This window comes from Giraffa tippelskirchi, chromosome 3 (assembly GCF_054371585.1).
Source record: "Giraffa tippelskirchi isolate mGirTip1 chromosome 3, T2T-mGirTip1v1.2.pri, whole genome shotgun sequence".
Lineage (NCBI taxonomy): Eukaryota > Metazoa > Chordata > Mammalia > Artiodactyla > Giraffidae > Giraffa > Giraffa tippelskirchi.
Window position 1 is genome coordinate 70,818,393 of NC_137277.1, and position 25,538 is coordinate 70,843,930.

Consider the following 25,538-nt stretch of genomic DNA (forward strand, 5'->3'; position numbering starts at 1 on the left):
TGTGTAATGAAACATTAAGTATTTTTAAAGGAAACTAATTTATTGTTGTTTTGTTTCTTATAGGCCATGATACTGTAAATAATTTTAACAACAGTCAAAGTCATTTGAAGAAAATACACTTGTGACTTAAACAGAAATTATAAAAAGAATACTTATTTGGGAAGTAAAACAACTTCCCTTATTATATGCTGCAAAATTACTTTATTTATGCAAAGATTTTTCAGGGATTATCTACTAAGAAATATCAAAGCATAAACAATCTTTCTAAGATCAATCACAAACTAGCAATAATACTATAGCAAAATAAGATTCAATAACACCATATGAACTATTTTACCTTTGCATTATAGGGAATGTAATGTTTTGATAAAGCCTCAGGAGTATGCATCCATGTTTTGTCTGCAATGAAGAATACACAATGTTAAATTAAAACATGGGTTCTAAGGATTAGCATTTATAAAGAATCTGATATGGGTGGGAGCACTCCTAATTCTAAGACAGTTTTGCTAAAGTGAGAAAGAATAGCTAGTTAGATATAAGAACAATATAACCACAAAGTAATTATAAGATTCTCTCCTTAACTTAAAAATATTTTCCTTTTATAAGTTTTCAAATAATAAAACAGTTCTGAATTTTTTAAAGAATATATTTTTAAAAACCAGTTGGGCTATGAGTAATTACATAAATCATGTGAATAGCTAGGTTTTTCTTCTTTCACTTGATAGTCTCATGAATTATAGGTTATTTTTGCTAATTACTTTTTCAATAAATAGTAATCTGCTCTTTACTCATGCCTATTATTATTTAGTATCAAAAATTGACAATTTGTAAGGGGACATTTTAACATTAGACTAACAACTACATTTATACAAAACTGAAATAAATCAATCTGCTAAATTTACTTAAAAATTAATATTAGGATAGTTTTTCAGTCTTGATTTAGAGAAACATTGATTGAGTGTCAACTATTAGGTGTTTCAGATATAAATAATCTTAAATGTAGTACTTTGAAAGTATTACACGATTCAAATTAATGTAGTAGAATAATGAAGCTTCGCAGGTGGCACAGCAGTAAAGAATCCACCTTGCCAATGCAGGAGACACAGGTTTGATCCCTGGAGGAGGAAGATCCCCCTGAAGGAGGAACTGGCAATCACTCTAATATTCTTGTTTGAAAAATTCCATGGACAGAGGAGACTGACAGGGTATTGTCAATGGGTTACAAAAAGTTGAACACAACTGGGCGATTGAGCATAGTTGAATAATAGGAATAAAAGTAACTAAAAGAACAGAAGATATTGAAAGTAATTTGTATTATATATTATTAACAATAATAGAAAATTTTTCATTCAATTTTTGAATTTGATTTATATATTCCACATATATTCCAAATAAGCAGGAAAAAAGTAAAACACGTTAATGTTTACACAAATCAAATTTGGTTGTTTTTTTTTTTACAAACTGCAATTGTCTGTAGTAAAACTTCTCAATCTTCAAATACATTATGCCTTCTTAAGTGGATTTTTGTGAGTATTTTACTCCTCATGGGAATTCAAAAATTTAGAATCAGTACTATAAATAGAATAAAATTAAAGACATATTTTTACCATGAAAAATATTACATAAATATATACTAAAATAAAAATCAGGTTACTAACAAAGCATTTTTAACATTCAATTAAGAACATTTAAAAAGGATGGTAACAGAAACAAATTCAATACCATTAATATGTTATCAAACTGGGGGAATGTGAAGACAGAGAAAATGGAATACATTTCTGGAATTTTAATTATTTTAAACAATTTAAAGGATACTGCATTATATATGAAGCATGTTTATGGGTTACAATGCAATATTCAAAAAAAATTGAAGACAAAACATGAGGGATCTATAAAATCCTGTGCTCATGGTGCAATTTAGGGCTATTTCTGATTGCTGAAGTAGATATGTGACAACTGCACTTGGGTGAAATATCTTGAGAAGCAATACATCCTAGGCTTCAAAAAGCAGTATTAATATACTGACATTGATGTATAATACTTCTATTTCTTGTATGGATCTTCATTTTAACAATACTTTTTATGATCGGCACTAAATAGTGGTATGACTAATTCAAAAATAATTTATATTTAGATGTGGAAAATAGTCTTGCACTTGCATATTAAAATAAATAATCACAATAGTGTACATCAAAGTAATAAAAATACCAAAGACTTGCCTTTAGGAAACCTAAAAATATATCTAATTTCTTTTTTTACCCCTTAACACAATTCTTTTCATGTCTCTTTTTCCAAGACACTAAACATAGCTCAGGAGGATGTAAAGTCTAACTAAACTTTGAATATGACGGTTCATTCCAATCCTGAGGCAGAGAGATAACTGCTTTTTCCTGTAAGACACTATTATTTGAAAACTGATGATACTGCCTTTGTTATAGTCTCATATTGCAGTAACCTAAAAAGAGGGTGTGTATATCCAGTTGTTACTGGTGACAGACTGAAATAATCACAATATTAAATTACCACTGGATAAGCTGCAGTTGCTACAATGACAAAAGATCTACACCCACACACCAAGTGCAGACAATTTAATGGGTGTTCATTTCATACCTCTTATATAGGTAGTACACTTATTAAACCTGAAGGATTTCCAAAATGAGTCATTAAGGTCATTCTAATTTATACTTTGGCAAAAGAAAAAAAAAAAAAACAGAACAAACCTATATGCTAACTTATATAGATGTGGCTGACCTTGAAGAGAAGGTATAGATGATGGTCTTTGGTCATTTTCTGGACCCACAGAAGATATTCGATACAGGGAATTGGTGAAGAAACAGGAACAGAGATACTCGAAATGTGTTCCTTTTCTTGAAATTATAAGATATAATCTCTAACTTAATAGTGAGCGTTCACATAAAAGTAAATGTCAGCATTTCAAAATATTTGACAGGTGTCAAACCACTTTGACTACTGGACCAATGAATCTAGGGTTCAAAATGTATTTAGATTTAGAGCTCATCTAGAAAGATGTGAGAAACATCATTGTTCTCATATCATAAGAGCTTAACATAGTGAAAGCACCTATTTTGAATATATTAAATTTAAAACTAAGTATTCATGGATGAATGGACATATCTGAATACAATTTTTCATGAAAAGAAAATTACTGAATTATATTTAAATATTATTGAAATTTCAAGTACTTTGCACTGCAATTATACCTACTCATCAGTATATCAAGTCATATGTTAAAGAACACAAAGTATAACTAGTTGAATTATTTAATCACATTTATTCATGTGCTATGTTTTATGTTTTTTAAATTAATTATTTTTGACATAAATAGAACATAGGATTTTAAAAATTAAAAATGTAAGCTAACATAGGGAAAGAAAGAAGATATAAAACATTCATTAAAATGTAATCTATGATTATGAGGTTAGATAATTTTTACAGAGATCTTCAAAATAGTCTAAAATGATGCAATTCTAGTATATTCAGATTTTTTCAGAACCTATGAGCACTTCTGCCTGAGTGCATGCTAAGTCGCTTCAGTTGTGTCCGAATCCTTCAGACCCTGTGGACTGTAGCCTGCCAGGCTCCTCTGTCCATGGAATTCTCCAGGGAAGAATACTGGAGTGAGTTGCCGTGCCCTCCTCCAGGGGATCTTCCCAACTGAGGGATCAAACCCACTGACCCAGGGATTGAAGCTATGTCTCTTAAGTCTCATGCTTTGGCAGGCTGGTTCTTTACTACTAGCACCACCTGAGAAACCCGTTCTAATAACCATTTAAGCATTTGAAAAGAGAATCAGTGCAATGCCTGGCCAATTCAATCAAAGAATACAAGACAAATTACTAATTGGGAGATTTAATAAAAAGAAAAGAAAATTATGTTTAAGACAACAATCTCTTTTCCTTGGGTTTCTGAGAGCCAAGATGACTCAGTAAGTTTGCATGTAATAACTGAGTAAACTGGATATATGAAATAAGATAAGTTTTTAATGATAGAAGACGATCTTTCTTTGTTTCGAGTACAGTGAAGTATATGTTGATACTAGTTATTGGAAAGATGACTTGACTTATATGTTTTCTAGAGCTATAATTACAGTTCCCAATGGTCAAGATGTATGAATTCTCTCATAAAATTCCAGTTTTGCATCTAAAATTAAAATTCAACAGATAGTGCTATTGGCTGAAATTGGAGCACAGGCTCCAAGAAGTTTTCTTTAACAACCATATTAAATGAAAGCATTTGAAGTGACTGGTGAACTTAAGGTAGAATTTCTGCACTGAGTTTCAACTGAATTGGAGTGAAATATTGATCAATAATTTTCTGAAAAGAATATTTAATCATTAGACTTGAAAAATAAGAGAAGTCAAAAGAAATTTAAAGAAAATGAAGCAAAACAGGAAATAACAAGTGTTACTGCTTCTTTATTCTCTACATCAATAATTTTCCTGATAGTTGTACTCCTACTGTCTTCAAGTAAGACAAATATACAATCACTGTTTACTCATCTTACTATCCAACTCTTGGGATTTCTCAACTAAAAATCAGTCCAAATTCCCTTCAGATAAAGAGCAAATTAGAAAAAAAGAGAAGACCTAGAAGTATCTTTAAAAAACATGATAGCATGTTTAAAGTGATGAGTTGTGATGTAAGGTTTTTTATTACTTTATTAAAAATACTTTTATATTTCAGAGAATGATTTCCAGATTTTTTTACTAGGTAAAGGGAATAAAATGAAATGTGACTTTATTTTTGGCATATGTTTTAAATCAGAAGCAAGCTACAAAGCACAATAAATGTCATTTTGCCTTACCCTTATTCTGAAAAATAAGTAAAATAATAAATTCTTAGTTTCCTAGGGTTGAAAAGTACCTGAAAGTTCTTCACATTACCTAATCTCTACTGAGTACATTAATCCTCTGAACCATATCTAAATGTTTGAACACCTCTCATTACAGAAAAGAAAAAGAAAATACTTTGAATAATTCCATTATATTTTGGCAAAGTTTTGTTGGAATTTTTTCTATGTTTAATCTATGACATTATGATTTACACCAATCTTTATTAAACTTTGTTCTATAACCGAATGACAGCATTCAAACATTAAAAGGTCTTCAAACATTGTGAGACCATACCATGGGTTCTCAGCCATGCTTCCGCTTGCAATCATCATTGAAGTCATCCTAGACTTTCTCAACCAGGCATGTTACAATGTGTCAATCCCTTAAAGCAAGAACACACTGCCTGAGGACACGGAGTAGAACAGAATGATCTATTCCCTGCTTCAAGACAGTTCATTATTCATTCATTAGAAAATGAACTGGAATCTTGACTTTATTTTTTACCTACGCATGTTTTACCTACACAGCAAAGTTTAGCCATGTTTTACCTACACAGCAATTAACTGCATTTTCTAAATAATAATAATATAGAAATAAGTATAGAAGTGTTGTATTTTCTGAACCCATGTTTGGCAATTAACAGTATCTATTATGTTTATAGTGTAGATTATGAACTAACTCATCATTTTCCCCCCATATACCTATAATCTTACCACATCTGTTATCTCTTCCTATCTCCCCTAAGAACTTGAGTAGCATTATTTAAGTATTCTCTCCCAAGTCATTTATAGTATGTTAAACAGGAAACAGCCCAGTGCCCACTACCAAAGAACTCCTTCTAGAATGGCAAGATACATTTTTTAACTCTACCGAACTATATAAAACTATCAAATTTTTCTATGTTTCCTATAAATGTATCATGAAATATTTTGTCAAATGCCATGTTTTCCTGCCCTTTAAGAAATAACATGCAACTAGCTGTTTATTTCATTCCTGTACTGATAATTATGATATATTTATACTTATTTTAAACTTCTACTTTAAAATTAATAACAAATTTATTTTGGTCTCATTGCTATCAATTCAGTTATCATCAATCCTAATACATTTTTCAATAAAAAGTGAAGTGTATGCACAAACACACACCTACACATAAGTTAATTTAAATCAAGATAACCTATGTAAGCTCAGGGAATTTAGTATTACAGCTATGAAAAGTGAAGTTAGGACTAACTTTTAAGTCAGATCACTATTTTTTGCAATTTCACACCACAGAATAAAACTTCCAAAGAACATATTGTCATGTTTTCTGGACTAAATATATTAAACAACTCCACTCTTTCATTAGGCTGATAACCAAAGAAGGTTAATTAGCAATGTTTATAGGTTTCTGTTGTTCTATTCTAACTTCATTCTGGAGTCACACGGTTTGCTAATTGGAAAAAGTGATTTCTTAATATCTCTGCTTGATTTTCACAATAATATTGAATTGACTCCCAGGTTCTATAAATGGGTACACTTACCTTTCTTTCTGCTAAAAGCACGGTTCATGATGAAGAGCAACCAAATTGATGTTCAGTTCAATCACACTTTATATCCTATAAAAACATAAAATAGTAAAGCTTAAATAAAGGAATGTTGACCAACCCCTTTAATGCAAATTATCTTAATTGCAAGGTCTTTTTAAAATTTTTAGATATTTATAAACAATATTCTGAAATATCCTGAAGGACAATGGGTAAGAATAAACATAAGTACTCAATATTATGAGTGGCACAGCAGACAAGAACAATATAGCAAATGAAATTTCCCCAAAGTTCCTTAATTTTCTTGTCTTTTTTCTTCTATACATCTTTCATTAATTATATTTACTTGCAAATTTAAGAAGAAAGAAGGTTAACTTTTCCCTGAACTTGCCAGTAAAAAGTATGGTAATGTTTTGGATTATCATTAACAGCAGTGGTGGATAAACAGGAGTCATCTGCTTATGACAAGTGGATATCATGCCCCTCTCCCCTCCATCATGCTATGCTGGGCCACTCTTTGCCCCATGATACTCCAGGCAGCTGCTGCCTATCTTTTGAAACCAAGGCAATGGGGCATTTCCCACTCCTCATCCTTGAAACCACAGAGGGAGCCTTGATGATCCCTGAATCACCATCTGGATGATGCACCCCTAGTCTTGAAGAACAGTGTGCATTCACAGCCAAATAGATGTATGGTCCTGTCCTGTGGGATCTAAGAAATCCAAAATATTTTCATCATTTCATCCCATCTACATTTCCTTCAGCTGAAACCGGCGGTGTTTCTGTTAGAGTAACCGATTAGGTCTGTGAATCACACAGACACTAATCTTATTAAAGGACAGTTTCTCCATAACCTGGTTATTCTCTGCCACATGAATCGACTGAGAATTTTCCAAACCTTTAAGTGTTGATTAATTTATGCATAACAAATTTATTTATTTCTCACATTTTACTATAATAATTTAAAAAGAACCAAGCTTTCCCTTTAACATTTTGCTTAGAAATCCCCTCCAGTTACATATCCAATTTTGTTGATTCCTAGTTTTACCCTCCACAAAACACTAGAACATAAATACAATTCAGTAAAGTTTTTTTTTTTTTCCATTTTTTAACAATGATCACCTTTTCACCATTGTTCAAAAACATGTTCTATTTTTTTCCCAAGACCTTAAAACAATGGGCTTTAACATTTGTATTTCTAGTAACATTCTGTTCATGATTATCTATGGGTTCTCTAAGAAGATGGAGACTTTCTCTCAAGCTCTCTTCTTTTCTTTCTGACCTCTTCCCAGAACTGTCTTTAGCAGTCCCTTCAAAATACCCTTGGTTTCTTCTAGCATGCACTTCAGAACTCTTTAACCTTCTCCCCATTATCTAGTTCCAAAGCTACTTCCACATTTTTAAGTATTTGTTCTCAGTAACAATTTTTTTTTTCTTGGCCTGGTCAGGTTGCCATAACAAAATACCTTAGACTGGGTGGCCTACACAACAGAAATTTATTTCTCACAGTTGTAGAGGCTGGAAGTTTGAGAGTCATACTTTAGCGTGCCAGCATGGTCAGGTTTTAATGAGTACCTTCTACTCAATTAGATCCTAAAGGCTCCATCTCCAAATACCATTTCTCTGGGGGTAAGGGCTTCGACATATTAATTTGGCGGGGACACAAGGATTCAGTCCATAGCACTCTCCATAAATCTACATAGCAATTAAAGCACAACAGAGAAATTAATCTTTATTATAAAGTCATTTTTACAGTGAAATTACTGCTGTTTATGTCCTTGCATTTCTACTCCCAAAGGAAAATTAGAATAGTTAACTGAATTATAAACTATTATTATTAGGCACTGTTTTGTAGACTTAGATAATGACACAATATTATCACTCTGTTATTTACCTCATACTTGACTCATCTTCTCATGATATACACTATTAATACAAGATAGGTAGGGAGTACAGTTTAAGAAATTAGAATGCTATGATAATTATGCCATGCATAGTAACCATATAACATGGTTTATTTTCTATGCTCTGAAAGATATTACTATTACTCAAGTATTAAAATAACTTCATTTTCTACAATTAATTTATTCATTTAGTCAGAAATTATTTACTGACCACCAGTGCCAGACATTTGGAGAAGGAAATGGCAACCCACTCCAGTATTCTTGCCTAGAGAATCCTGTGGACAGAGGAACCTGGTGAGCTGCTGTCCATAGGGTCACATAGAGTTGGACACGACTGAAGCGACTTAGCATGCATGCATGCATTGGAGAAGGAAATGGCAACCCACTCCAGCGTTCTTGCATGGAGAATCCCGGGGACGGAGGAGCCTGGTGGGCTGCCGTCTATGGGGTCGCACAGAGTCAGACACGACTGAAGTGACTTAGCAGCAGCAGTGCCAGACATTATTCAAGATGCAAAGTAATACAATAAAGACCAAATATTTCTGTATTCTCCCAAGAATTACTTTTCAGTTCCACTTCACCTAGAAGCTAATAGACATGTTTGTTATCCTCAAGGAATAAGTGAAGATCAAAAACTTGCAGGAAAAAAAATAAAAACATGCAGTAAAGAAATATAATGTATTCAAATGTAACATTCAACTTCTCTGGAAAAATGAAGAAACCAATACTAAGAATGAAGAGAAAATCTTAAAAGCAGTCAGAAAAGAAGATATTATGTACAGAGGAACAAAGATGAGGATGGCAGCAGCTTTCACATCTGAAACATTGCAAACTAAAAGACAGAGGAGCAACATCTTGAAAGTATGTAAAAAAACTAAAGCTGGATAAAGAAACAGATCACCTAATTATATATGGGGAAAGGTAAGAGTGCCCAAAGAAAGGCAATGCCAAAGAATGTTCAAACTACCATACAATTACACTCATCTCACAGACTAGGAAAGCCATGCTCAAAATTCTCCAAGCCACGCTTCAACAGTACGTAAACCAAGATTTTCCAGATGTTCAAACTAGATTTAGAAAAGGCAGATGAACCAGGGATCAAATTGTCAACATCCGTTGGATCATCAAAAAAGCAAGAGAGTTCCAGAAGAACATCTACTTCTGCTCACTTGACCATGCTAAACACTTTGACAGTGTAGATCACAACAAACTGGAAGATTCTTCAAGAGATGGGAATACCAGACCACCTTACCTGCCTCCTGAGGAATCTGTATGCAGGTCAAAAAGCAACAGTTAGAAATGGACACGGAACAACAGACTGGCTCCAAATTGGGAAAGGAGTTATGTCAAGGCTGTATACTGTCACCCTGCTTAGTTAACTTATATACAGAGTATATCATGCGAAATGCCAGGCTGGATATGAAGTACAAGCTGGAATCAAGATTATGGCAGAAAGCAAAGAACTAAAGAGCTTCTTGATGAAAGCGAAAGAGGAGAGTGAAAAAGCTGGCTTAAAACAACATTCAGAAAACTAAGATCATGGCATCCAGTCCCATCACTTCATAGCAAATAGATGGGGAAACAATGGAAACAGTGACAGGCTTTATTTTCTTGGGCTCCAAAATCACTGCAGATGGTGACTGCAGCCATGAAATTAAAAGACACTTGCTCCTTGGAAGAAAAGCTATGACCAACCTAGGTAGCACATTAAAAAGCAGAGACATTACTTTGCTGACAAAGGTCTAGTCAAAGTTATGGTTTTTCCAGGAGTCATGTATGGATGTGAGAGTTGGACTATAAAGAAAGCTGAGCACCGAAGAATTGATGCTTTTGAACTGTGGTGTTGGAGAAGCCTTTTGAGAGTCCCTTGGACTGCAAGGAGATAAAACCAGTCTCTATCCTAAAGGAAATCAGTCCTGAATATTCATTGGAAGGACTGATGCTAAATTCCCTAAATAAAAATTTTTAAATGCATTATAAACATTAAAGGCAGATGTCATTAAATTAATTATTTTAATCCCAAATTTTTCATAAAATCAGTAAACATGTTGACGAAACACTATGAATCCACTTCCTATTCATTTACTCTATAAATTTAACCCTTTTAGCCTTGATTGTGAAAGAAGTTTGAAGCCAACAGTCACTTTTTTACAATAATCCATCGTATACAAGTTTGAAAATTATTTACCAATGGAAATTTGGTAAATTTCTTACAGATATTTATAGATCAGTTCAGAAGAAGTTTAGAGTGAATTTTTTAATGAATGGCAGTTTCCTGCTTTGCAACCTGCTGTCCAGGCTCTTGCTTTAAAAATTAAACCACACTCTTATGACTAAAGAAACTCTATATGGTAAGAATATTAAAAGCTGTAAAGTAGTTGGCTCTGAATTTAATTTTTATTGTTATGAGTACATTTAATATCAGATTTTCCTGGAATTCTTTCAAGGTTAAAAGAAAAAAAAAGAAACCTCAAATTGATTAAAACATGGTTCACATTTATGTAACTCATACATCACTCTAAAATCTTGTTCATAAGAGATCAGAGATGATGCTAAAGTAATGATGACTAATCATTAGATTTAATTCTGTACAAAAGGGAAAACCAGGTGAAGTTAAAATAGTTCTTTTCCTGTGAATGCATATAAAACACATTTCTTTTTACTCTTAAAACTTTTGTGTGCTTTTTGAACATATAATTCAAGAAGGTAATCCTGAGACAATGTCAGACAGTTTTAGATCCTGCATTAACTCCTCCACATTGCTAAATACTCTAAAGTAGTTGCTAACAATTGGAACTTCATTGCTTGCCATGGTAAACGAAATTTCGAAAATCCTCCTGGGAGAACTTGGTTCATTTCTGACACTCTTCTGGATCTAATTAGTGTCTATTGTAAATGTTCTCTGCTTAAATCTCCCAATTCTAAGACATCTTCTGATATTCTTCCTCATTGTATTTTAGGACAGTAATTTGCAAAGGGCTCTTTGCTTTTGTGGATCAATACTAAGTGTACACAAGAAAACAAACCAGTATACAAACTGAGACATTTCACAGGAGAAGTCATGTGACATGTGTTTAAGAGGCTATACATTTATAATTTACTAAGAAATAGCAATTTTAGTGTCTTCTGAAATTCCCTAACTTGAGATATAAATGCTTATCACTATTTTCCTTTTTTTTTTTTACAATATTTACTCATATCTAACAGTTATAAAAAAAATCCTTTGCCCTTCCACTAGCTACATTTTGAGACCAAGTTATATGACAAACATTATAGGAATGGGCTTCCCAGTTGGCACACTGGTAAAAAGAATCTGCCTGCTAATGCAGGAGATGCAAGAATCACAGGTTTGATCTCTGGATTGGGAAGATCCCCTCAAGAAGGAAATGGCAACCCACTCCAGTTTTCTTGCCTAGAAAATTCCATAGACAGAGGTGCCTGGTGGGCCACAGTCCATGGAGTTGCAAAGAGTCGGACACAACTGAGCTTGATTTTTATAGCAATTAGAAAGTAAAAATAAGTAGGCCATGGTCCCTGCTTTCAAGGAATTTAGCATCTTTGAGAGTAAAGGAAAAGGCTATATGGCTCTACAGATAGGGAATGAACCCTGTAAAAGGGGTAGATACTCTTGAGAGAGAGAGGATGATGCACTGACGGCTGTTTTGTTCACAGGGAAAGCTTCAGAATGTATGTGAACAATCACTTCTCTAAGGGGCAAGGGCTAAAGGTGAGGATGGGGAAAGGTTTCAGGTAGAAGGGCACTTGTGGCACATGTTGATTAGGGGCATGCAGCTCCTAGCTACACTGCGAATCGCCATCTGGGAGCCATCCACTGGCTCTCCTTGAGGGCCTAGACTACTATGCAATACCCTTGACTAGGAATGGAGGAAGGTCTAAGAAGAGCCTTAGCATTTGATAAGGTGGCCAACTCTTCAGAATGGATTATATATGAGAAAATCTTGACATAAAAGATCCAGAAATACCAGGTCTAGGGAATAATAACCAAAAAAAAGGACCTGAATTTCTTGCAATGCTAAAAGTAAGGACTGGTGACACTAGTGGTTAAAAAAAAAAAAACATCTGCCAACACAGGAGACATAAGAGACACAGCTTTGATCCCTGGGTCAGGAAGATCCCCTGGAGGAGCTCATGGTAACCCACTCCATGATTCTTGTCTGGAGAATCCCATGGACAGAGGAGTCTGGTGGGCTATAGTCCATAGGGTCATGAAGTGTGGGACATGACTGAAGTGATTTAGCACTGAAGAGTAAGGTCAAAATAAAGGCTGTTGTTGTTGTTGAGTTGTTAAGTTGTGTCTGACTCTTTTGCGACCTCACGGACTGTAGCACACCAGGCTTCCCTGTCCTTCAGTACCTCGGGGAGTTTGCTCAAACTCATGGCCACTGAGGCTGCGATGCCATCCAACCATCTTCGCCTCCTGCCCTCAATCTTTCCCAGCATCAGAATCTTTTCCAGTGAGTCAGCTCTTTGAATCAGGTGGCCAAAGTATTGGAGCTTCAGCTTCAGCATCAGTCCTTCAATGAATATTCAGGGTTGATTTCCTTTAGGACTGACTGATTTGATCTCCTTGCTGTCCAATGGACTCACTCTCAAGAGTCTTCTAAAGTACTACAATAAGAAAGCATCAATTCTTCAGCACTAAGCCTTCTTTATGGTCCAACTCTCACATTCGTACATGACTACTGGAAAAGCTATAGCTTTGACTAGACGGACCTTTGTTGGAAAAGTGCTATCCTTGCCTTTTAATATGCTGTTTAGGTTTGTCATAGCTTTTCTTCCAAGGAGCAAGCGTCTCAATTTCATGGTAGCAGTCACCATCTGCAATGATTTTGGAACACAAGAAAATAAAATCTGTCACCGTTTCCACTTTTTCCCCATCTATTTGCCATGAAGTCATCGGACCAGATACCATGATCTTAGTTTTTTGAATGTTGAGTTTTAGGCCAGCCTTTTCACTTTCATCTTTCACCTTCATCAAGAGGCTCTTTAGTTCTGCTTCACTTTCTGTCATTATAGTGGTATCATCTGCATATTTGAGATTGTTGATATTTCTCCCAGCAATCTTGATTCCAGATTGTGATTCATCCAGCCCAGCATTCCACATGATGTATTCTGCATGTAAGTTAAATAAACAGAGTGACAATATACAGCCTTGATGTATTCTTTTCCTAATTGAAGCAGTCTGTTCCATGTCCAATTCTAACTGTTGTTTCTTGACCTGTATACAGGTTTCTCAGGAGACTGGTGAGGTGGTCTGGTATTCCCATCTCTTTAAGAATTTTCCACAGTTTGTTGTGATACATAAAGTCAAAGGCTTAGCACAGTCAATGAAGCAGACGTAGATGTTTTTTCTGGAATTCTCTTGATTTCTCTATGATCAAACAGATTTTGGCAATTTAATCTCTGGTTCTTCTGCATCTTCTAAAACCAGCTTGTACATCTGGAAGTTCTCAATTCACGTACTGTTGAAACCTAGCTTGAAGGATTTTGAGCCTCATGTAGCTAGCATGTGAAATGAGCACAATCATACATTAGTTTGAACATTCTTTGATACTGCCCTTCTTTTGGATTGAAATGAAAACTGACCTTTTTCAGTCCTGTGACCACTGCTGAGTATTCCAACCTTGTTGACATACTCAGTGCAGCACTTTAATAGCATCATCTTTTAGGATTTCAAGTAGCTCAGCTGGAATTATATCACCTCCACTAGCTTTATTAGTAGTAATGCTTATTAAGGCACATTTGATTTCACACTCCAGGATGTCTGGCCATAGGTGAGTGACCATACCATCATATTCACTCACTGAGAGGCTACAATGAATCAAAAGGAAAAATGGGCATATACAGCTATTCTTACTGACAATGAAGGCTACGAAATTTGAAATTTACTGACACTGTCTATTCTAAGAGGATTTGAAAGAAACATATTCAGAAGTCATTTCCAGAGCTAAGTACTGTGCAGTAAGTGGTCACTAATTATGGCAACACTGGGACATCACAAAACTCAGTACAAGGACTGAGTATCAGCCTGGGAGGGGGTACTACCACTCATCCCCTTCAGAATGAGGATAACCACAGGTCCTTTTTTGTGTCCTTTCAATGAAAAGAGAGAAAACTCCAGAGATGGAGATGTAGTGGAAACCTCAAACCATCTGAGCTATCCCAGTGGCATGATGAGTATCTCAATATACCTCCATAAGTGCCTATAAAATTCTGAGCTAAATTTTGGAAGGCTTATATCAGTCTGTTTCAACAATTAGATTGAGATCTTTCATGTAAGCTTTATCCAGTGATCAATGAAGTATTTCTCTCCCTGGATTTACTTCATTATCTTATGCTTTTAATGGGAGGTCAGTTACTTTTCTCTAAAATGAGATAATCACAACAATAAATTATGCTAAAAGAAGTATTTATAAAGACAAAACTCCATATCGAAACAGACATTATTACAATAGAATAAACATGGCTTTCTTATATGTGGACCTAAGATTAACCTAGCTTTAGTTTCATTTGAATGTAGATTTTGAAGTTCTTTGTACAAGTTCTACTTAATATTTCCCCCCTTTTAAAAATCACAATACACTATTTCTCCCTTTTATTTTTATTGCACACAGAAGAATTACACCTTTTTAGATCTGCTGTTTTCATCATTTCACCAAACACTTTGATATCCTTATCCTAACTGTGAGTGAGAACTTGTGGGATACAATCACTGAGGTAGCATTATCTTTGGCAAAACTGTATGAACTCCTTTGAAAGACTAGAATAAAACAGCTTGACTGCTCAGTTAATGCTATTACAGTCTAGTACTAAACACTGAAGGGACTTGACTAGAATTCATAAAATATATATTGTGTTAAGATTCAGTTGATTTCTACAGATAAAGCAACAATATAAAACTTTGTACCTCAGTTTCAAATTTTTTTGCTGTCATTAGGGTATTTAGCTTGAAAAGGACTTTTTTCACTTAAATGTCTTGCTTAAATGTTATTTTTTTTTTTTGACATGTATGGCAAGCAGTTTTTATCTTTATGTTAAATTCTAACAACCAAGGATTTACAAAAGTGCATAGGTTTCTTCAAGAAAATTAGAGATACCAAGAGAACATTTCATGCCAAGATGGGCACAATAAACGACAGAAATGGTATGGACCTAACAGAAGCAGAAGATATAAGAAGAGGTGGCAAGAATACACAAAAGAACTATACAAAAAATCTTCATGATCCAGATCATCAAAATGGTCTGATCACTCACCTAGAGGCAGACATTCTGGAATGCAAAGTCAAGCAGGTCTTAGGAAGCATCACTACAAACAAAGCTAATGGAGGTGATGGAATTCCAGTTGACCTACTTCAAATCCTAAAAGATGCCAGCAAATTTAGAAAACTCAGCAGTGGCCACAGGACTGGAAAAGGTCAGTTTTCATTCCAATCCCAAAGAAAGGCAACACCAAAGAATGCTCAAACTACCACACAATTGCACTCATCTCACACACTAGTAAAGTAATGCTCAATATTCTCCAAGCAAGGCTTCAAAAATACGTGAATGTGAACTTCCAGATGTTCAAGCTGGATTTAGACAAGGCAGAGGAGCCAGAGATCAAATTGCCAACGTTCGTTGGATCATCAAGAGCAAGAGAGTTCCAGTAAAACGTCTATTTCTGCTTCATTGACTATGCCAAAGCCTTTGACTGTGTGGATCTCAACAAACTGTGGAAAATTCTTAAAGAGATAGGAATACCAGACCACCTTAAGTGCATCCTGAGAAATCTGTATGCAGGTCAAGAAGCAACAGTTAGAACTGGACATGGAACAACAGACTGGTTCCAAATTGGGAAAGGAGTACGTCAAGGCTGTATATTGTCGCCCTACTTATTTAACTTACATGCAGAGTACATCATAAGAAATGCTGGACTGGACGAAGCACAAGCTGGAATCAAGATTGCCGGGAGGAACAGCAATAATCTCAGATATGTAGATGACACCACACTTATAGCAGAAAGTGAGGAAGAACTAAAGAGCCTCTTGATGAAAGTGAAAGAGGAGAGTGAAAAAGTTGGTTTAAAACTCAGCATTCAGAAAACTAAGATCATGGAATCTGGTCCCATCACTTCATGGTAAATAGATGGGGAAACAATGGAAACAGTGACAGACTTGATTTTTGGAGGCTCCAAAATCTCTGCAGATGGTGATTGCAGCCATGAAATTAAAAGACACTTGTTCCTTGGAAGAAAAGTTATAACCAAACTAGACAGCATATTAAAAAGCACAGACATTACTTTGCTGACAAAGGTCTGTCTAGTCAAAGCTGTGGTTTTTCCATTAGTCATATATGGATGTGAGAATTGTAGTATAAAGAAAACTGAGTGCTGAAGAATTGATGTTTTTGAACTGTGATGTTGGAGAAGACTCTTGAGACTCCCTTGGACAGCAAGGAGATCCAACCAGTCAACCCTAAAGGAAATCAGTCCTGAATATTCACTGAAGGACTGATGCTGAAGCTGAAGCTCCAATATTTCGACCACCTAATGGGAAGAACTGACTCATTTGAAAAGACCCTGTTGCTGGGAATGATTGAAGGCAGGAGGAGAAGGGGACGACAGAGGCTGAGATGGTTGGATGGCATCACCGACTTGATGGACATGAGTTTCAGTAAGCTCCGGGAGTTGGTGATGGACAGGTGCTGCAGTCCATGGGGTCGCAAAGAGTTGGACACAACTGAACTGAACTGAACCGAATAGATTTGCCATTTTAATCATTTTATATACAGCTTTAAGACAGAGATAAATAATTCCTTTTACCAGCTCTTTGCATCAGTCCTAGAAGAAACTTCTCATATATTTTCACATGATGTCTACAGCATCTTACAGTGTTAATGGCTTTGTTAAGAGCACATTGATAGAAAATCTTGTCCTCCAAAACATATCCTTCAAATATTTCCATTGTAAAATCATGCTTTCCTTACTATTAGCGGCATTACTGTTACTGTTAGAGGCTCTATACTTGCCTAGGAGCAATATCGTTTGACCACAGCAAATAATGCATTCTGTCTCTGTGACTACAATCAAAATGACCTATTTTTAACTTTAGTGGAACCATGGTAATCTTAAATCTACCGGTGACCCTCCTGTCAGCTTTCTACCACTCTTTCCTATCCAGCTGCCAAAACATTTCTACTGAGAAATCTCTATCTTTATCACCACCTTGATGATTTGAACTTTACCCTAGTCATGTAATCCTGGAAAATAACAAAGGTTAAGGAAATCCCCCACCCTTTGTGTTTGGTAATGGCTTGCTACAAAGAACCACCCTTTCCCACATTACTTAGATAAGATTCAGAGCACTCTCCTGTTTACCCAGAACAGAGTCAGACTTAGACCTTCCAAATTCCTATTGTTTGCTTCATTAATAGAAGACTCTTGAGAGTTCCTTGGACAGCATGGAGATCAAACCAGTCCATCCTAAAGGAAATCAGTCCTGAATATTCATTGGAAGGACTGATGCTGAAGCTGAAGCTTCAATACTTTGGCCACCTGATGTGAAGAGCCAACTCATTGGAAAAGACCCTGATGCTGTGAAAGATTGAGGGCCAGAGGAGAAGGGGACAACAGAGGATGAGAAAGTTGGAGGGCATCAATGATTCAATGGATGTGAGTTGAGCAAACTCTGGGAGGTGGTGAACAACGGGGAAGCTTGGCGTGCAGCAGTCCCCAGGGTCACAAAGTCACTTAGACATGACTGAGTGACTGAACAACAACGACTGATAAGCTGAACTGTCTGTATTACTGACCAATCTGGACAAAATACCTGCTACTTAGATGTGACCAAACTAGCTAAGCTTCTCTCCTTCCACAGGCTCCTGAACTTTGACCCACCCTCAGCCTTCCTTCACAGTCTCTTCTGAGAACCTCAGAGTAAAACATTCTCTGGTCTACTGTCTCTAAATGTACCAAATTCACACATCCTACATTCCTACCAATGTCCTATTCTTTTCAGTCTTGGTTACTCTTCCTTATAAGAGAACAGCCCTTTTCTGTCTAGCCTTTGAAATGCTTGCAGATCCTTTGCTTGGCATATTCTCCCTACTGGAATCACCTACTCCCATTATTGCAGTAATGTTATCAAATAAGGTCTCTCTTCTCAACCTAAATTTGAATTTAATTTTTATTTGACACTCCATTTGACCATATTTAGAAAGCTCTGGTAACTAATATCTACCTACTTCATTGAATTAATTTGCAAATTTTCCTTTGACTAAATCTAATCAAATGGAGCTAGCCCTCTCATTCTCTCACATTCATGGGTGCCTTCATTTCACCATGAAATAAATTGCAGAAAGATATCCTAGAAAAGTAAATGAATCTGGCTTATAAAAATTTCATTATTTTTGTATCCCTAGCATCAAGTTCATATCTACAGTAAATATCAGTTAAATTACAAAGTGAATTAACAAATTTGATTATACTTTAATTATAAAATTAACAAATTGTTTTCAAAAACAATATATATTTTATTGTAATACAAGTATATATCTTAGTTCCCAAAATCTGTTGAAAATGTGTAACAAAGAAAAATCTTGAATTACTTTAAAGATACTTTCAAAGTTAGAAACATTTCTAAGATTGTTCAGTAGTCCAATTAACAAAGCTATACTCTTACCTTATTACATATATAGTACAGAGTTATGACAAAAAATGCAAATAAATACAATGTACTTCTTCATCAAAGAAAACATTATAAACAAGCCTATAATGATAATAGTCAAGATCATTTTCTGATGTAAGAAATATTTTCTGTGTTAGACAAAAAGAAATCAATTTAAATAATACATCTGGTGAAACAATATAATTAATGAATAATTTGACAAAGCCATGTATATTTTCAGGCTTCCCTGGTAGATCAGACAGTAAAGAATCTGCCTGCAATGCTGGATACCTGGGTTTGATCCCTGGGTTAGGAAGATCCCCTGGAGGAGGGCATGGCAATCCACTCTAGTATTCTTGCCTGGAGAATTCCATGGAAAGAGGAGCCTGGGGGCTACAGTCCATGGGGTTGCAAAGAGTTGGACACCACTGAGCAACTTTCAGTTTCATTTTTATGTATATTTTCAGACTGAAGTCCAGCAGACACTGTGATTGTTTCAATAGCAAAAAATGAAGAAAAAAAATTTACTCTAATAAGGCAAATATTCTTTCTAGGTTAAAGTTTTCATAGAAACAAAACTTTAAGAATAGAAGGAAATGAAGATAGTATCTACCTAAGGACAAGGGGGAAATACTTGTAAATGAGAAAAGAGTAACAAGTCATTAATAAGTGAACCAAATGGAGGATATTAGCATGAAAATATAATGTCTGAAATTATAAAAAATCATAAAATAATTTGCAGAATTGGTAAAATTAATAGATGAATTATTGAACACAGAGATTAAATGGAGGAACTCTCCTAGAGGACTACAAAAAAAGAGTGTAGAGACATATCAAAGAAATATTGAGAGATTTGGAGCATAGAAATAAAAATGCCAAAATCTAGATACTGGGAATACCAGAAAGAGAGAAACATAAAGATCAAGATACATTTAAAAAAATTATGAAGTGAATTTTCACAGAATTAAAACTGATTATGAAAAATATCAAATAGAAAGTTTCAGACTTAGGTGTATTACAGTAAAATTTAGAATAGTAAATTGCAAGACAATATATGCAACCCCATGGACTGTAGCCACCAGGCTCCTCAATACGTGGAATTTTCTAGGCAAGAGTTCTGGAGTGGGTTGCTATTTCCTTCTCCAGAGAATCTTCCTGACCCGGGGATTGAACCTTGGTCTCCTGCATTGCAGGCAGATGATTTACCATTTGAGCCACCAGCGAATCCCTTTTGAATACAACACACACAGGCAGAAATAGATTACCTACATAGCAACAAGCACCAAATTAATAAAAAACTTCCTAACTGTAACACAGGATGCAAAAAAGACAAGTAACCAATATTTTCAATGTATTCTGAAAAAAAAAGAACTTTGAATTGTGAATGTTATAAGAAGTAACTATAATATAATATAATGTGGGAGTAATAACTACATTGAAGACGAACAATGCCTCCGAACTGTTACCACTGAAAAAATTTATTTTGGTTTAAGAAAGTACTAAAAATATTCTTGGGATTAGTAAAATAAGAAAAGAAACAAATCCAGCTTTTGTAAAGGAAAGAGACACTAATTTTACCACGGTATTTTATCTTAAGAACAATAATAGCTAAAGTAGGAGTATAAAAGGAGAAAAATAGAGATAGATGCATACATTATAAATGAAACCTATGAATATGTATATATATGTAACAGTATGTATGTTACCTTTTAAATAACCATTAATTCCTATTTTGAACATGTTTTGTCAGAAAATAGAAAACAAAAGCTGTTTAGTTTTTTATTAAGTAGTATTAATATAATTTTATTCCAAAACAAAAACTAAGTAAAAAATAAGAATATGTGCATTTATATGTGAAATAGGTGCAAAAATCATGATAAAATGTTAGCTACTGGAGAGGGAGAAGGGGTAAAGAACGAGCATAAAAAGGAAGAGAATCAGAGGGAAGATCGTGACTATGAACAGCCCGTATGAGTATAACTATTTCAATACCTTGCACCTGCAATTTATATATACATCTTTGTACAAAGCTACACTCTCAAGCCATTCTTCTTTATTCAGTCGCCCAGAGTACAGGGAATTCTGTGGTACACTTATGGGGTGATGTCAGAGCTGCTGCCCTCAGCACAGGAGAATGCACAAGTTCATTTCAGACTAGAAAACAATATCATCCATTCAGTGGAGACATCTAGACTGGGACCTCCTGGCTACTCGGTGCTCCTTTTATTGCTTTTCCTTTGGTACCTCGTGGTAGCCGTTTCAGATACTTTCTACACGCATCAAGTCATATGCTCAGAGACAACTTTGCCTCCTACTTTACTGAGGTGCCTGATGACAGCCTGTCCATATCCCCACATTTTTTTTTCCTATTATCTCCACTAGTCAATTGGACAATGATGTTTAATCACTTTCAGGTTGAGATCCTAATACCCAGTCATCAATCTCTGCCTATTCTCTTCACTATCTCTCTTATCTCAGAGGAACAGGAACATCTCACTCCCTACACTTGTGCTCTTTGTTCTAATTTAATATCAGTTCTTTCCAGTTCTTGAGAATCAGCATCGTTATCATCCCCACTCCACCAAGAGATGAAAATCTTTAGAGTAAGAGATTTCTCTTTTAACTTTTGCCACAAAGTTTTTGAAATTCTGGCTACTTTTTTCAGTGTGTCATGTCCTCAGATCTTTTGAAATATCTTCTGATTTATATTTCAAAGGGAGACCTAACTAGTCTAATTGATGGATGGATATTGAAAGTAAGAGAAAGAGAACTCAAGGACAACTACTTTCCTTTTTATTTTTAGCTGAGTAAATCATAGTATCACTTATGAAAAAGGGACACTTGGGGAAAGCAAAGACTGGAAAGTGGAATCAAGAATTTTGTTTTGGATACACTAGTTCTTAGACATCTAAGAAGAGAAATTGAGTGAATGGTTAGATATAGAAGTCTGCGAGTGGCAGGCAGGGTAGAAACAGAAATGTAATTTGTGAAGTAACCAGTTTATAGTTGATGAGATCAGCTAGGAAGTGGATATAAATAGAGAAATGATACTTGAACCTATGGGATGCCAAATTTTATAAACTAGGCAGAGTAAGAAGATTAAGCTGGGGATGGTTAAGAAACAGCCTCTGAAGTCAACATTAAAACCAAGAAATTGTGCAGTTCTGGCATCCAAATGAAGAATATTTTCAGTAAAAAAAAAAAAAGATTAAATAATACTGACATATCTACAAAAGGGAAGCTTGAGAAATAGCTATCAGTTGCAAAACATGGAGATCATGGGTGACTTTTGCTTTGTAGTTTCAGGGGTGAAGGAGCTAAGACAGTTTGATTGGTCCTGGTTCCTGACCAGGACCTGAACAGAACAAGTGAGGTAGTAAGACAGGAAGTGGAAAAACTCATGGAATTTCTTCTATAAAGGGAAGCAAGAAATATGGCAGGACTTAAGGGTGATGAATTCAAGGAAAAGACATTTATTGAGTACTGTTGCATGTGTATTTATGCTGATGGGAAAATAACTTTAGTAGCAGAAAACTGATGATACAGAAAAAGAGGGGATAAACACAGGAACAAATTCCTTGAACAGGCATAAAGGGATATGGTCAAATCCACAAGTGAAGTGACTTATTTAGATAAAAGGAAAGGTCATTCACTCATATTTGAAAGTAAGGTTGAGTCATTGAAACATATAAAAATACTTGGTAGTTCAGTAGATTGAGTGGTAAGGAAATATGGAATTTCTCTTCTAATTTCATATACTGTATCAGTTAAAATGCAGGTCCTTAGCCCTGAGTGAGGAAGTGAAGGGATGGAAGGATTAAAGAAGGGAAAAGAAGAAGAAAAGAGGGGTCAGAAAATAGTCATCTCAAAGACAAGAACAAATGTGAGTTGAATTTCTGAGCAATTTTAATGACCTGATGAGGACTGCAATGTAAACATACATTTGGACTATTCAACATGGTTGTATGAGTTTGTGCACGTGTTTGCGCACTTGACCTATTTAAGCACTGAAGAGTACAGAATTGGAACATAAAAAGTCTTGGTCCATGAGAATTGTAGAAGGTAGCATGAGAAAATACTTTAAAGTAAGGTGTGAAAAGTTTAAAAATATGTAGGGAAAAACAGTCTCCTTGTAGTCCTTGGCATTTTTCATATCTAAAAAGGAGACTCGGACCAGTGATGTGAGTCTACCTCATTATCTTGCACTTTTGTGTCCTAGAAATTGCTGTCAGGCACAACCTGGGAAGCTGACTCTGCTTTCAGATTAGTGACCTGGAGGTGAAAAGTCTCCTCATTTTGTGATTTCTCTGTAGAAACACACACTTGTTTCTGGATCTGGTGTTTGCTTTCCTTTCATTATTCTTAACATATAAAAAGAGAAGTCACAAAAGCATATGCTTCAGGTTAATGACAACCGGGCAGAGAAGAAACAAGTCTGTCCAGGAATAACAAGAATGGTTGTCCCTAGCCTTCATGCACTTAGAAAGCTAAGCGTGCCTATTAGAATATATTAAATACTGTGTGTATGTGCTTCCCAGGGGTGTAGTGGTAAAGAATCTGCCTGCTAGTGCAGGAGATGCAAGAGACATGGGTTCAATCCCTGGGTCAGGAATATCCTCTGTAGTGGGAAATGGCAACCCACTCCAGGACTCTCACCTGGGAAATCCCCTGGACAGAGCAGCCTGGAGGGCTACCATCCATGAGGTCGCAAAGAGTTGAACACGACTAAAGCAACTTACCATGAAGCATTATCTTTGATTTTAGGTTAAAACTTTAATTTACTGTATGTTATGACTTATATGTCTATCATACATAGAAACCGAGTTCTTCAATGGATTTGAAATGCCTTGATGCAATTTAAAATTTAGTCTTCTTCTTCCTAGTACATGCTAGCAGGGACATCAAAGATAAAAGTAAACTAAGACAAAAGATAAGATGTACATGTCCCTGATGTACCTTCTTTAACAAGTGCAGAGCAAAGAACACTTTACAAACATTGTGTTTTCAGTCATGGTATTAATACTGAGAATAATATCAATACAGAGATTAAGAAACCTAAATTAAAATAAGCATTTTTTTTTAAATTAAAGGAATACTGGCAAAGTGTAAACACTTTTGAAGTGCTGGATCCACTTAACTCATCTAATAGCATCATTAGCAGATAATCATTATTTAAGGATAAAAATGCAGTATATGCACTATGACAAAGAAGCTGTCTTGGTGGAAGTGAAATCAAAATGTTCTTCTAAAGAGAAACAAATCTGGAGTTTTCTCATGTTTCCCAGTGCTTTTTGTTTCTATTAACATTCTGTTCTCATTATGCAAACCTTATGTGACAATATGCAGCCCAGCTCATTCCCTTAACATTACACAAATGTGCTCACTCAGCAGTCCAACAAAAGTGACTGAATTGCTGTGCGTGTCTTTGATCATTTCTACGCCAACCTTAGCCAGGTAAAGTAAAACAACAACGTGTCTTTCCTCTGCAATGTATCATAAACTGTTTGAAGAAAATCAGTAGAAAACTAGTCTTTAAAAAATTTTAAATTCAGAAATCATCAACCAAAATAGAAGGTTAAGAGAAGATACCAGTGCTGCTTTTGTTTAAGCTAAAAAGACTCACTATATTTCACAGTTTAAATGAGCACATATACTCATTCACTAAATGAGTGATTTACCATAAGGTAAAGGTAAAGCTTCTTACTTGGGCAAAATCAGGAACTGAGTGAGGAAAATGTGGCTGAAGCTTAATGATCTTCAGCTGTGAGACAAACAGTGCTTCAGACTGAACTGGAAATCCTTTTGAATAGTGAAGTTGGGGCTCCCCAAACATGGAGGAATTCCACCCTTGCTTCTGTTGGGCTCCCTGCTTTAGGCTATGGAAGAACAATTCCTTCTCAAAGTTCAGGAAGTCCAAAAATACCTACTAAACAGAAAACACCTTTGTCTTAAAAAAGAAATCCTATGTCCTCATACCTTCTATTTCTTTTACATTAAGACATTCTGAATTGAAGAGAGTTAAAGAAAAGGATAGTTATACATCTTAGTCCACAGAGGCAATGATTATTGCATTTGAGAAAAATGTATAATTACATATATGTAGATAATATATACATTTATATACTGATTAAATAAACACTGCATTCTTAATAATTTTAATAGTCATATTATACACATTAGTATTATTTTAGGTAATCATGAATTTGCATGTATTAAATATGTAAACCATATAGATTGCAACATTGGTTAGATCTAGAAATTTGAATTAGCTGAAATCTAAACACACACTATTAGAAAAGAAGGAAAGGAAAGGAAATCGGAGGCAGAACAACTTTCTAAATACTTGAACGAATGAAAAAAAGAAACTCTATTGAGATAATTTGAGTTAATACTACACTATACGTCCTTTAAATTCAAGCAAAACCAATTTCTCACTGAATTTGTCAATAATGTGGCAAAAATTCATTTTGGTCATAGTCTTGTACAACCTTTCCAATGCATTACTTCCAGGCATATTCCAAGACTCTGAATCTTAGAATAGCAATGGGAATTGCTTTGCAATCCTTCACATTAGCAGAAGTATATTTTCAT

At 35.1% G+C, this 25,538-nt stretch overlaps 1 protein-coding gene and 1 long non-coding RNA gene across 44 annotated transcripts in view; one reads left to right on the forward strand and one right to left on the reverse strand.

Moving 5' to 3' along the window:
* GULP1 (GULP PTB domain containing engulfment adaptor 1) overlaps positions 1-25,538 on the reverse strand; it is a 309,040-nt gene that overhangs the window by 114,311 nt on the left and 169,191 nt on the right. For 40 of the 43 annotated variants that reach the window (XM_081579414.1, XM_081579426.1, XM_081579403.1 and 37 more), the window contains 2 exons: positions 6,377-6,451; positions 338-399 (listed from right to left, as the gene is read on the reverse strand). In XM_081579414.1, the coding sequence (XP_081435540.1) occupies positions 338-345 (8 nt within the window). In that variant the 5' untranslated portion in view covers positions 346-399; positions 6,377-6,451. Of the gene's footprint in view, positions 1-337; positions 400-6,376; positions 6,452-24,651; positions 24,874-25,538 lie in introns of those variants that run through there. The other 3 variants (XM_081579429.1, XM_081579407.1, XM_081579394.1) reach the window with 1 other exon arrangement.
* Positions 17,714-25,538, forward strand: part of LOC145541842 (uncharacterized) — an 86,772-nt gene continuing 78,947 nt past the window's right edge. Inside the window, exons 1-2 of the long non-coding RNA XR_014079342.1 lie at positions 17,714-17,953; positions 22,715-22,830. This is a non-coding gene — a long non-coding RNA (uncharacterized LOC145541842). The remainder of the gene's footprint in view (positions 17,954-22,714; positions 22,831-25,538) is intronic.